Source organism: Hemitrygon akajei, chromosome 20, assembly GCF_048418815.1.
Source record: "Hemitrygon akajei chromosome 20, sHemAka1.3, whole genome shotgun sequence".
NCBI classification, from domain to species: Eukaryota; Metazoa; Chordata; class Chondrichthyes; order Myliobatiformes; family Dasyatidae; genus Hemitrygon; species Hemitrygon akajei.
In genome coordinates this window covers 68,648,847-68,661,616 of record NC_133143.1, presented here as the reverse complement: position 1 = coordinate 68,661,616, position 12,770 = coordinate 68,648,847, and the positions used below count along the sequence as shown (strand labels likewise).

The window sequence follows — 12,770 nt, the reverse complement described above, 5'->3', positions numbered from 1 at the left end:
GATTCGTTGAACATCCTCAGCATCGTCCGGCAGATGTTAAAGGACCTCAGTCTCCTCATGAAATAGAGACAGCTCTGACCCTTCTTGCAGACAGCCTCAGTGTTCTTTGACCAGTCCAGTTTATTGTCAATTCGTATCCCCAGGTATTTGTAATCCTCCACCATGTCCACACTGACCCCTTGGATGGAAACAGGGGTCACCGGTGCCTTAGCCCTCCTCAGGTCCACCACCAGCTCCTTAGTCTTTTTCACATTAAGCTGCAGATGATTCTGCTCACACCATGTGAAAAAGTTTCCCACCGTAGCCCTGTACTCAGCCTCATCTCCCTTGCTGATGCATCCAACTATGGCAGAGTCATCAGAAAACTTCTGAAGCTGGCAAGACTCTGTGCAGTAGTTGAAGTCCGAGGTGTAGATGGTGAAGAGAAAGGGAGGACGTACAGAGGACAGTGGGATTGAACTCCGAACTCTGACGCCCTGAGTTGTAATAAACCTTGTCATAGTTTGGAGACTTGATGTACCGCAATAACCTGGAGAGCTCCAGTATGCTGGCTGGAGTCAGGCTTTATGCTTTGGCTCTTGGTAGGGTCACCCATGCCAAACAGGACAAAGGGTAGAGGCCAGACTAAGAGTGGTCCACCGGCCCTCCAGGTTTGGGGGTTCAGCTCAGGGCTAACAACCCTGACTGGTCAAAGAGGATTGTTACGGAAAGAACATCTACATCTGAGTGTGACGGTATTCCTGAGTCTCCACCCAGAGCTTATATGTCTGACAGTAGTGAAAACCGAGAGGAAACTACCGACATGATGAAAGAGTCCCTGAACACGGCCAGAGATGCAGGACGCCAGCGGTGTAATGGGCAGTAAGTAAGTAACCACTATGGCACCGTGGCACCACATACTGAGCGACTAAGCAGCAACCTGTTCCTCCCACACCCACCCACCCATGCACATGCACAGTCTGCTAACCCCAGGACAGGTGTCCCAACTCCAGTGGACGTGTGCATTCGCAGATATTGGGCCTTTGACTTCCCCAGCGAACTCACAGGGATTTTTAGATTTAGGGCTCTTCCCATCGGAGCCTCAAGCTCTGGACTTCTGACTGACCTTCAGGATTGGATCTGCACTTCTGATCTGTCCTGGGGGAGAAACTTTTGTGTGAAGTTTTGGTTTTAAAAGCCCTATAGTGCCTTCCAGAAGGGAGCTTTTGAAAAAAAAACAATTGCTTTTTGTTTTTGGTTATCCAACCAAAAAAGGGTTGGATACTTTGTATGCTCGTTACGTGCTGTGTCGTACAACGTGGTCTGCCCATGACCATGATTGTTCTTGGTATCAACAGAAGTGGTTTGCCCTTGCCTTCTTCTGGGCAGTGTCTTTACAAGATGGGTGACCCAGGCATTATCAATCCTCTTCAGAGATTGTCTGCCTGGCATCAGTGATCACATAACCAGGACTTGTGATGTGCACCAGCTGCTCATGCAACCATCCACTATCTGCTCCCATGGCTTCATGTGATCAGGGTCCAAGCAGGTGCTACGTCTTGCCCAAGGGTGACCTGCAGGCTAGCGGAGGGAAGGAGTGACTTACACCTCCTTTAGTAGAGACGTATCTCCACCCCACCCCATCGTAGGGTTGGATAGTACGTAAAGATAAAACTATGAATTTGAGGCACTGGCATACCAGAAGCCAATAGTAGTTGGTAAGCAATGACAAGGTGGTGAGTCAAATTGCTGTAAATTAGGATTTGAGCAGTTTATTTTCAGTTGGGTTATATTTTTCAAAGTAAGGTCATGTGAAGATGTCAAGAAGAGAATCTGCAGTTAATGCAGGAGGAAACAAAGGCACAGATAAAGGTTTATGGCGTAAACCAACCAAAGCTGGGTGGAACTCTACAAAAGATAGGTGGAGGAGCAGGTAGTACTGAGGAAGCAGGGAGTCTGCAGAAGGACTTGGACAAATTTGGAAAATGAGCAAGGGAGTGGCAAATGGAATACAGTGTAGGGAAACGTATGGTCATGCACTTTGGGAAAATTGTTTTCTAAATAATTCAAAAATCAGAAGTGCAAAGGGATTTGGGATTCCTTGTGCAGAATTCCCTAAAGTTTAACTTGCAGGTTGAGTTGTTGGTAAGGAAGGCAGAGGAGGTTTACAAGAATGATCCCAGTAATGAATGGGTTAATGCTTGAGGAGTGTTTGATGGCTCTGAGCCTGTATTTGCTGGAGTTTAGAAGAATGAGAGAGGATCTCATTGAAAAGTCTAGATAGAATGGACATACAGAGGATGTTTCCTATAATGGGAGAATCTAGGACCAGAGGCCACAACCTCAGAATAGAGGGATATCATTTTATAATAGAGGTGAGGAGGAATTTCTTGAGCCAGAGGGTGGTGAACCTGTGGAATTCATTGTCACACACGGTTGTGGAGGTCAAGTCATTCAGTATACTTAAAAGAGAGGTTGATAGGTTCTTGATTAATCAGGGTGTCAGAGATCATGGGGAGAAGGCAGGAGAATGAGGTTGAGAGGGATAATAAATCAGCTACACTGGAATGTGAGAACAGACTTGATGGACCGAATGGTCTGATTCTGCTCCTTTGCCTAATGGTCTAGAATTACAAAGGTGGGATGGGAGAAAAAGGACATGAGGTCAAGTGCTCAGCTGAGGTTCTCAAGCTATAAATACTGTGTTAAGGCTCAGGCTGTATTAAATCTGTCCTGTTTTTAAAAGCATGAGACATCAAACTGAACAGAGGTATTTGTATTTCTAACTGGTTTGATGATGCTTAAAACTTAGACTCAGTAATGCGGCTGAACAAGTGAGAGACCACTGGTCATTTGGTACCTCAGGATATCTTTCATGGGACCTTAAAGGAAGCGTTAAGTTATACCTGGGCCCATTACGCAACATACCAGAATTAAAAGGAGACGGAGTCACAAGAACTTTGCAAGTCACATGTTGCCAGCCCAAGCAAATGGCAAACATCCACGGTCCCATCAGAATCCTCAGAGGATAGGTTGAGTGAGCTGGGGCTTTGGAGCGAAGGAGGATGAGAGGTATCATAGAGATGTTCAAGATGATGAGGCATAAATCGAATGGACACTCAGAGACCTTTTCCCAGAATGGAGATGGCTAATTTGAGGAGGCATAATTTTAAGGGGAGCGGAGGAAAGAATGGGAGGATGTCAGAAGTAAGCTTTTACACAGAGAGTGGGAGGTGCGTTCAATGACTTGCCAGGAGTGGTGGTGGAGGCAGCTATGGTACAGATATTGAAGAAACTCTTAGATAGGTACATGGATGATCGAAAATTGGAGGGCTATGTTGGAAGAAAGGAAGCTTTATGTTGATTTTAGAGTAGATTAACTGGTCGGCACAACATTATGGGCTAAAGGACCTGTACTGTGCTGTAATGTTCTGTATTCCCTGTTCCACTATCAGCAGCTTCCTCCATGCCGGGGCAAAAAGCCTAGTATCTGTTGACCATCAGCCCCTGATCATACTTCAGAAGCATTAGCAATGAACAACATGGAAACTGGTCATTCTGCCCAACTGGTACATGCTGACCGACATGCCCATTTAATTGTGTTTATTTATTGATTTAGAAATATAGTGTGAAACAGGCCCTCCTGGTACAATGAACCATACCATCCAGCAACCCACCTATTTAACCTTAGCCTAATCACAGGACCATTTACAATGACCAATTAACCTACTAACCACAACGTTTTTGGACTGCGGGGGAAACTGGCGATGCAGAGTAAACCCATGCAGTCACAATCTAGTCTCTAACCCTCTCAACATTTCTGATCCATTTACATGTCCAAGTATTTTTTTTAATATTGCTTTTGTATCTGCCTCAACCACCTCCTCTGGTAGCTTGTCCCATATACGGACCATTTTCTGGGTGAAAAATATTGCCCCTATTAAATCTCTCCGCTCTCACCTTCAACCTGTGTCCTCTAGTTCTTCATAGCTCTCAAGTTCTTGAGGACTGTGTTCACACATCCTACCTGTGCCCCTCATTATTTGTACATCTCTCTAAGATTACTCCTCATTTTCCTATCTTCCAAGAAATGAAGACCTAGCCAGACCTACCTACTGGGGCAGCACAGTAGTGTAATGGTTAGCACAATTCCCGGGTTTAATATCCACCATTGCCTGTAACAGGTTTGAATGTTCTCCCCATGACCAAATGAGTTTTCTCCCACGTTCCAAAAACATACAGGTTGGTCGATCTTTTGGTCATTGAAAATGATCCCATGGTCAGGCTGTGATTAAATTGGGTCATTACTGGGTGTTGCGGCTTGAAAGGCCTCAATAAAATAACTAAGGATCTCTAGTCCTGGCTTTATTTTCATAAATCTTCTCAGCGTAGAGGAATCTTCCCTGTGGCAGGGCAACCAAAACTGAACACAACATTCTAAATCGACCTCACTAACTTCTTGTTCAACTGCAGTATAACAAACATCACAGCTTCTATACTCAATGTCCTGTGAGGTTAAGTTTTCTTCACTGTGTACTTGCATTTTACAAACATCCTTAAAAGTTTTTTCATAAAACGTCATTATTAAAATTTCAAAGTAAATTTATTATCAAAGTACATATATGTCACGATGTGCCACCTTGACATTCATTTTCTTGTGGGCATTCATAGCAGAACAAAGAAATACAACAGAACCAATGAAAGACTGACAAGCAACCAATGTGCAAAAAGAGAAACAGTGCAAATACAAAAAATAAGATACAACTGAGAAGGTAAGTTGTAGAGACCTTTAAAGTGAGTCCATAGGTTGTGGAATCAGTTCATCGTTGAGGTTATTCATGTTGGTTCAGGAAGCTGATGGTTGAATTTTTGAACTCGATGGTTTGAACTGTCCCTGAATCTAGTGGTGTGGGACCTTTGTGATGGTAGTAGTGAGAAGAGAGCATGGCCTGGATGTTGGTTCCTGATGCTGGACACTGTTTTCTTGTCAGAATCATTATACCCACTGTACGTGATGAAACTTGTTAACTTCACGGCGGCAGTGCAATGAAATACATGATAAATTAATATAGAAAAAACAGAATTACATTAAGTATCTATATGTTCATTAAATAGTTAAGTTAAAACAAAAAGTGCAAAATAACAGAAAAAAATAGTGAGGTAGTGTTCATGGTTTCAATGTAGAATTAGGTAATTTCTCCCATCGAGTCACCACAACCATTTTATCATGGCAGATTTATTATCACCATCAACCCGATTCACCTGCCTTCTCCCCTTGACAGCCTTTCTAATCAAGACAAGGTGAGTATGATGAATTGGGTTTGATCAAAAAGTTAACTGGGGAAAAAGGTTTTGTTCTTTACATGAGTCAAGTAGGCGAGTAACAGAGACAGTAAAGGGGTAGAGAAAGGTGGTGTTGAAGCTGAACTGGGTATATTAATAATAAACAAACAAGAGAAAATCGGCAGATGCTGGAAATCCGAGCAACACACACAAAATGCTGGAGGAATTCAGCAGGTCAGGCAGCATCTGTAGAAAAAAGTACAGTCGACATTTTGGGCCGAGACGTCTACCGTACTTTTTTCCATAGATGTTGCCTGGCCTGCTGAGTTCCTCCAGCATTTTGTGTATATTAACAATAAATATGGAACCAAACATACTTAGAAAGATATTGCTGAGGGGCAGTGTGCACATCAGATACAGATGCAGTCAAAGGTAGATTTTCATGAGACTCCTAAGTTAATTCTATTAGAGCCGGAAGAAACTCCACAGGAAATTTTTCTACAACAGCTGGATAGAACTAGATGAGGGCAGCTGAATTACACACGGGAAGAATTTGAGTGTTTTTCATGCCATCTGATATCACAGCTATTTCACCCCCCCCCCCCCTCCCACCAGCCCTCCTTGTAAACTGCAGCATCAATAGAACCATAAAACAATTAATTGGCAAAGTACCAATATATGACACTGCTTAATAAGGCTAGCAAGCTAAAATGGTTTATTTCCCACTAAAGCATCTGTTTTTGTTAGTAAAAGGATTTCAAAGGTTGCTGAGAGGATCTTCAGGCTCTCTCTTACACGCATCCGAGATATTTATCAGGAGAACTGTGTATGCATTGTCACTGAACCTCCCATCCATCCCACAATCTTTTTGACTCCCCCCATCACCATCATGCAGGAGGTACCATAGCATTAGGACAAGGACTGATGGAGAAACAGCTTCTACCCCCAGGCCATGAGATTACTGAACTCCCTGTCACCACCCAGGTCTCATCACTTATGAATCACCTGTAGCGTTATGCTGTTTACCTTTTATCTTGTGTTATAAATGCACCTTGTGCTAAGTGTCAATCTTCTGGAATATATTTTATTATTTGTTAATTTATTTGTGGTAATATTACTTATTCAATGGTGGGGTGAAGGTATGTCTCTTCCAAAGGAGGTAAGGTCCTTCCCTCTGCTAGCCTGCAGATCATCCTTGGCCAAAGTGTAGCACCCGCTTAGTCCCCCCCGATCAGGGTCACCTGAAGCCATGGGATCTGGTGATGGGTAGTCGTATGAGTAGCTGGTGCATATCAGAAGTCTGAGTTGTGCGATCACTGACGCCAGGCAGACAGTCTCTGAAGAGTATTGATAATGCCTGGGGTCACCCCTCTTGTAAAGACACTGTCCAGAAGAAGAGAATGGCAAACCACTTCTGGAGAAAAAATTGTCAAGAAAAATCATGATCAAAGACCATCATACAACATGGCACATGAGGACGACGAATATTACTTTATGTGTTGTGTGTGAATTATATTTACAGTGCTGTGCACCTTGATCCGGAGGAACGTTGTTTTATTTGGTGGTATACATGGGTACAGTTAAATGACAATAAACTTAAACTTGAATTCTTTTTCTGAAGCAAATAGCCACATAAACATAATGGGTACAAGAAGTTTTTCTTCACATTTTGTTTGGCAATGTGTGAAATAAAATAGGCAGACACACTTGAAATCAGTTTAACATAGACTTATACTAAATTAATTTCAAGAGTATCTGCCCATTTAGTAGAAATCCAGATAACATGGATTTTGCAACAGGATTTTTAGACTACATTTAATGTGACAATATTCTGACAGAATGATGCATTTCTGAGATTCTTTCCACATTGTGACCAAACAGGATCATTTTATGTTTGTCATGAATGTATGACTTAGGGGAACTGAGCCAGTCTTTAAAGCTTAGTTGGATTGATGTGATAAAAGCTTGTTTAGTCACATAGTTTAAACCAATATTTCCATGGATATGTAAACTTGGGATTTATCTATTATGAGATAAAAAGCCTTATTTTCTCTCCTGGACCACCAAAGTGTAAACAACTCAAACCAACAACACAGGAAAATCTGCAGATGCTGGAAATGCACAGAAAATGCTGGAGGAACTCAGCAGGTCACGTAACACCTAAGAAGAGTAAACAGGACAAGACCCTTCATCGAGAGTGGGGGGGGGGGGGTGGTTCTGGTTAGGAAATGCCTGAATTAAATGGTGGAGGGAGGGGAAAGAGGCCGGCTGGAAGGTGATAGGTGAAGCCAGATGGGTGGGAAAGGTCAAGGATTGGAGAAGAAAGAATCTGATAGGAGAATAAAGTGGACAATAGGAGAATGGGAAGGAGGAGGGGACCCAGGGGACGTAATACGTAAGTGACTAGGAAGTAACAGCTCAAACCAACAACACAAGAAAATCTGCAGATGCTGGAAATCCAAAGCAATGTACACAATATGCTGGAGGAACACAGCAGGTCATGCAGCATCTATGGAAAAGAGTAAACAGTCGACATTTCTGGCTGAGACCCTTCATCAGGTGGATGGGAAAGGCCAAGCAAACTGTTGACATTAGGAGAGTAAAGAATGGGAAGAAGGGAGAAGTAATAAGCAACTCAATAGGAAATAACAACTCAAACCTGCAAGTGCAACATATTAAAACAACTAACTTGTCTAGGTGTCCTGTGCTACATAGAGATAGCATAGTGGGACAAGACATGATAAGATATTATTTGCATACAAGTTTAAACACTGTCAAATAACATTAAAAAAAACTTTAAAGTTGTCTAACTGTATAGTAACAACCCTAAAGGGTCTCAATCCAGAATATAGACTGTTTATTCGTTTCCATAGATGCCATCTGACCCACTGAGTTCCTCCAGCATTTTGTGTGTAACTGTATAGTAGATCCTTAAAAGAAACTTTAATGCTTTTAAGGAACTACAAAAAAAACCAGTTAGTTCAACTTCTACTTTTTTAAGGATCAAAGGTTAACTTTATTCACCACATATATTTGCATGTATTAGGAACTTGCCGTGTTGCAGTGTCTACTTTATCAGGTACAGCTACTCATTAATCCAAATATCTAATCAGCCACTCAGTGCATAAAAATATGCAGATATGGTCAGCTGTTGTTCCGACCAAACATCACAATGGGGAAGAAATGTGATCTAAGTGACATTGATTGTGGAATGATTACTGGCACCAGATCGAGTGGGTTGAGTATCTGAAAAGCCGCTGGTCTGCCAGGATTTTCATGCACAGAAGTCTCTAGAGTTTGGTATGAAAAAATCCAGTGAGGTCAGAGTAGTTTAAGCTGACAGGAAGGCGACAGTAACTGAAATAACTATGTGTTAAGACAGTGGTGTGCAGAAGAGCATCTCTGAACACACAACACGTCAAACCTTGCAGTGGGTGGGCTACAACAGTGGAAGACTACACTGTGTTCATCTCCTGTACCTAATCAAGTGGCTACTGAAGGTACCTGGGAAATGAAGTTGAAGCTTGATTGGTAAAAAAAATATGTAAGTAGAACTGTATAGCAGTTCCTTGAAAGCATTTCAGCTTATTTTTTTGTCAATATAAGTTACAGTTTACTTCTTACCTCTTCCTTTCCAGTACTGAAGATGGGTCTTGGCTCAAAAGGTTGACTGTTTGTTCATTTCCATAGATGCTGCCTGACCTGCTGAGTTCCTCCAGTGTTTTGTGTGTGTTACATTTTAAGAACTGGTGACCAAAAGAAAGGAATTTGACATTTAATTTAAAAAATCTCACGATTTGCTATAGTCTTGTGTACAGTTGCCTTGAAAAAACTAATTTTAGCAGCAACACAGACACACAGAATCAGATAAGCAGCATTCGCAACTAAAACAAACATAAATATATTTGTACATGAAAGAACATTATTAGAACAAAATGAAGACCATTTTAGTGCCACAAACAAGAGAAAATCTGCAGATACTGGAAATTTGAACAACACACACAAAATGCTGGAGGAACTCAGCAGGCAAGGCAGCATCTATGGAAAAAAGGTACAGACTATGTTTCAGGCAAAACCCCTTGACAGGATTCCACCCGAACAGCAACTGTAACTTTTTCCCCATAGATGCAGCTTGGCCTACTGAGCTTTTCCAATATTTTGTGTGTCCTTCCATTTTAGTGTGAAGGACAGGGAGTTTGAGGGGAGGGAAAGGGGGATTGGACAGGGGTGAGAGTAGGGTGTTGGAGAGAAACTGGGGAGAGGGTGAAACAAGGGGAAGAGGGTTGTGGGAGGGGAAGGAAGAGAGGTAAGGGGGGAGGGAGGAAGGAAGGGGGCAGTGAGGCTGAAGGAAGTGGGATGAGGGGGAGGGAAGAGGGTTGTGGGGGAAGGAAGGAGGTAGTGAATGTGAAAAAAGAGGGACGGGGGAGGGGAGAGAGGTAAAAGTGAGGATGAGTGAGGGAGGGAAGCGGGGTGAAGAAAGTCTCAAATAACCCTCTGCCTCTCCTCGTCCTGCCAACCGGCATCATTTTGGGTGAGCGGGGTAGGAGGGGGAGGGTTGGTAAATGTGGAGTCTGCGGGAGCGCGCGTACTCCGTGCGCGACCACGTGTTGCCGAAGCGCGGGTTCCGTCGACGGGAAGGTGCGCGCTCGGGTGAAGGCGGCGGCGGTAGCGAGGATCCGGATCCACATCCGGAGCGGGAGGCTGTGCGGCCCCCGTTTGTGCCCAGCCGGGGCTCGGCGTTCCCCCCTCCTCAGCCCGGGGCCTAACTCTGCCCGATCTCCTCACACCCCCCCTCCCCTCTCCTTCTCAGCGCGACCCGGGGACGGGCAGTGGCTGCTTTCCTTTCAGGTAACCTCAGCATCTGTTTTCTTTTTATTTATTTTAAATAATCTGAAGCCACTCCGTCCGTCTCCTTGCCCCTCTCCCCCTGTTCGTCGTCTACCCACCCTCCCTCGACAGCCGTCTCCTGTCCTCTCGAAGGCGGCCTGAAAGTTGGAGACCGGCGGGGACAGTGTGTGTCTTTGTGTGATGTTCCCGTGTGTGGGTAGGAGAGGCCCTTCACCCGTCCGTCTGTGCCCACCCACCAACCACCCCCACCTCCTCCTCCCGCCCCCTTCCCTCCACCCCTACCCCGCCCCCCTCCACCCCTGCCCCCTTCCCTCCCCCGCCCCCTCCACCCCACCCCCTGCTCTCTCCCCGCCCCTCCCTCTCCCCTCCCTTTCCTCCCTCCCTCCACCCCAACTCCTTCCCCCTTCCCTCCACCCCTACCCCCTCCCTCCCTCCCTCTCCTGGCCCCCCATTCCTTCAACCCGCACCCCCTCTCCCTATCTCCCTCCCTGCACCCGCACCCCCTCTCCCTACCTCCCTTCCCCCACCCCAACTCCTTCCCCCTTCCTCCACCCCTACCTCCTCCCTCCCTCCCTCTCCCCCATTCCTTCCACCCGCACCCCCTCTCCCTATCTCCCTCCCTCCCTTCCCCATCTCCCCCCACCCCCATCCCCCCCTTTCCCTCCCTCTCCCCAGAGCATCCCTATGGTGTACTGGATTGTGACATTTTGAGAGGAATATAAACCGTCAGTGACAATGTGTTTTAACTTCCAGAGCAAGTAATATGTCCAGTGAGTCACAGAGGGCTGATGACAGCCCGAGTACCAGTAGTGGTAGCTCAGATGGGGATCAACGTGAGAGTAATCAGCAAGAACAAGAAAGGCAACAACAGCAGCCTAAGAAGAAGGATGCCAAGATTTCTGGTAAAACGGCTGCTAAACTTTCAACTAGTGCTAAAAGGTACTGTCATCCGAAATCACTTTTTTTTTCTGAGAAAAGTTATTTATGTCAAAGTATCAATGTGATGTTCAGCAATATATGTCATCAATGGAAATGTTGTGACAGTACAAATGATGAGACGTAGGAGCAGAATTAGACCATTTGGCCCATCGGGTCATCGCTATTCCATCATGGCTGATTTATTTTCCCTCTAAACCCATTCTCTTGCCTTCTCATAAACTTTGACACTCTAGCTAAACAAGAACCTAAAAATCTCCACTTTAAATATACCCAATGTCTTGGCTCCCCACATCCATCGGTGGCAATAAATTCCACAGATTGCTCACCCCCTGGCTAAAGAAATTCCTCTCTATTTCTGTTCTAAGTGGACATCCCTCTATTCTGAGGTTGTGCCTTCTGGTCTTAGATTCCCCTACTTTAGGAAACATCCTCTTCCGCATGTCCAGTCTAGCTAGGCCTTTCAATATTCAATAGGTTTGAATGAGATCATCTCTCATTCTTCTAAATTCCTGCAATTATAGACCCAGTCACAACTAAGAAAATCTGCAGATGCTGGAAATCCAAGCAACACACACAAGATGTTGGAGGAACTCAGCAGGCCAGGCAGCATCTATTAGAAAAGAGCATCTTCGACATTTTGGGCTGAGACCCTTCATCAGGACTTCAGAATTATAGGCCCAGAGCCATTAGGCATTCCTCATGCGTCAACCCTTTGATTCCTGGAATCACAGTCAAGGTATATATTTCATTTCCCCATGTTTCCAATAGGCACTTGGTGTTTCTTTAGCGATTTCTTCCGATACGTGTTGCGGGTGGGAGATGCAATGACTAGGCTAGAATTTTTGCTAGGAAATATTCAGAATCCAAATGAACAGCTTTTATGTTCTTCACAGTAAAGTAGCACACATTTTGAGAAAATGTACATACTAATTTCTCTTGTTGCATGAAAGTAATGTACAGTCATGGAGTTAAAGAGCACCGGTTCCAAGCTAAGCTTTTACTACATCCATGCTGATCTAATTTGTCAACATTGGATCCGTTTCATTTTTTATGCCTTGCCTGTTTAAGTGTCTTTCTAACTGTCTCTTAAATGTTGTACCTGACTCAGCCACCTTCAGTGGGCAGTAAGTTCCAGCTCACAACCACTCTGTATTCCACATTGGAAAAAGCTGCAGAAAGTTGTAAACTCTGCCAGCTTCATCATGAGCATTAGCCTCGCGAGCATTGAGCACACTTTCAAAGAGCAATTTCTCAAAAAGGTGGCACTCAGTAGGGACCCCTATCACTCAGGACATGCCCTCTTCTCATTGCTACCACCAATGAAGAGACACATTCAAAGTTCGAAGTAAATTTTATTATCAAAGTACATATATGTCAAAGGTCCTAAGGTGGATAAGTCACCTGGACCAGATGGACTATATCCCAGACTCCTGAGAGAGGTTACTGAAGAGATAACGGATGCATTGGTCATGATCTTACAAGAATCACTTGATTCTGGCATGGTCCCGTTGGACTGGAAGATTGCAAATGTCAATCCACTCTTTAAGAATGGAGGAAAGCAAAAGAAAGGAAATCATAGGCCAAGCAACACACACAAAATGCTGGAGGAACTCAGCAGACTGGGCAGCATCTGTGAAAAAGAGTATTGTCGAGATTTTGAAGAGTTTCGGCCCAAATTGCTACCTGGTCTGCTGAGTTCCTCCAGCATTTTGTGTGTTGTT

General features: G+C 44.4%; 1 protein-coding gene and 1 long non-coding RNA gene across 6 annotated transcripts in view; one reads left to right on the top strand and one right to left on the bottom strand.

Annotated features, from left to right (window-relative positions):
* Positions 1-4,599: 4,599 nt before the first annotated feature.
* Positions 4,600-10,320, bottom strand: LOC140713903 (uncharacterized). Of its 2 annotated transcripts, none has more exons than XR_012095771.1 (3): positions 10,209-10,320; positions 8,887-9,008; positions 4,600-5,007 (listed from the first exon to the last, which is right to left on the bottom strand). It is a non-coding gene; the product is annotated as an uncharacterized lncRNA (long non-coding RNA). The 2 variants fall into 2 exon arrangements; XR_012095772.1 differs by lacking the exon at positions 10,209-10,320 and adding an exon at positions 9,754-9,840.
* LOC140713901 (ubiquitin-conjugating enzyme E2 E2) overlaps positions 8,451-12,770 on the top strand; it is a 171,872-nt gene continuing 167,552 nt past the window's right edge. Inside the window, exons 1-2 of one of the 4 annotated variants that reach the window (XM_073024560.1) lie at positions 8,451-8,806; positions 10,864-11,049. In XM_073024560.1, the coding sequence (XP_072880661.1) occupies positions 10,874-11,049 (176 nt within the window). In that variant the 5' untranslated portion in view covers positions 8,451-8,806; positions 10,864-10,873. Of the gene's footprint in view, positions 8,807-9,772; positions 9,794-9,866; positions 10,111-10,863; positions 11,050-12,770 lie in introns of those variants that run through there. The other 3 variants (XM_073024561.1, XM_073024559.1, XM_073024562.1) reach the window with 3 other exon arrangements.